At 58.3% G+C, this 530-nt stretch overlaps 1 protein-coding gene across 1 annotated transcript; it reads left to right on the forward strand.

Moving 5' to 3' along the window:
* Positions 1-12: 12 nt before the first annotated feature.
* PPTG_06598 (hypothetical protein) lies at positions 13-336 on the forward strand (the record flags this gene model as incomplete). The annotated part of the gene is made up of 1 exon (XM_008900645.1): positions 13-336. The coding sequence occupies one exon, from the start codon at positions 13-15 to the stop codon at positions 334-336; it is 324 nt and encodes a 107-aa protein (XP_008898893.1).
* Between the last annotated feature and the right edge of the window lie 194 nt (positions 337-530).

Raw genomic sequence — 530 nt, forward strand, 5'->3', positions numbered from 1 at the left:
AAGCGCGACGGGATGCCCCGACACTCGCGGAGCCGGGACAGTCGCGATACTAGACGGGAAGAGTCGTATGGACGTGACCGCCGAGACTCCGATCGCCGTCGGGACGACTACCGCAACCAACCTCGAGTGACACTCACCGAAGCTTCGTTGGACGACCTACTAGCTGAACTAGAAGGCCGTGAAGCTACTAAAGGCAGCGTGAGCGCTCGGATGATGAAGGGGACTCATACGTCGACGACACAGAGGACTACGGAGGATATCAATTCGATGGAGCGCAGCAATACTTCAGGAGTCGATAATGACCGATATCTCGCTGCAGCCAATGAGAGTGAGTGACGTGCTGCAGCTGAAGGCACGTACGCCCGCTCAGACAATCGTCAGCCACGAGGGAGCGTACCAGATCGCGAACGAGGCTTTAATCAAGACCGTCGAGGAGGCGACCGAGGCTTCAGCCAAGCCTACCGTGGCCGGCGCGACTACAACAACCGCGACTTCAACAGAGACAACCGACGTCCGCAGTATGGACCATG

Source organism: Phytophthora parasitica, assembly GCF_000247585.1.
Source record: "Phytophthora parasitica INRA-310 unplaced genomic scaffold supercont2.10, whole genome shotgun sequence".
Classification (NCBI taxonomy): Eukaryota; Oomycota; class Peronosporomycetes; order Peronosporales; family Peronosporaceae; genus Phytophthora; species Phytophthora nicotianae.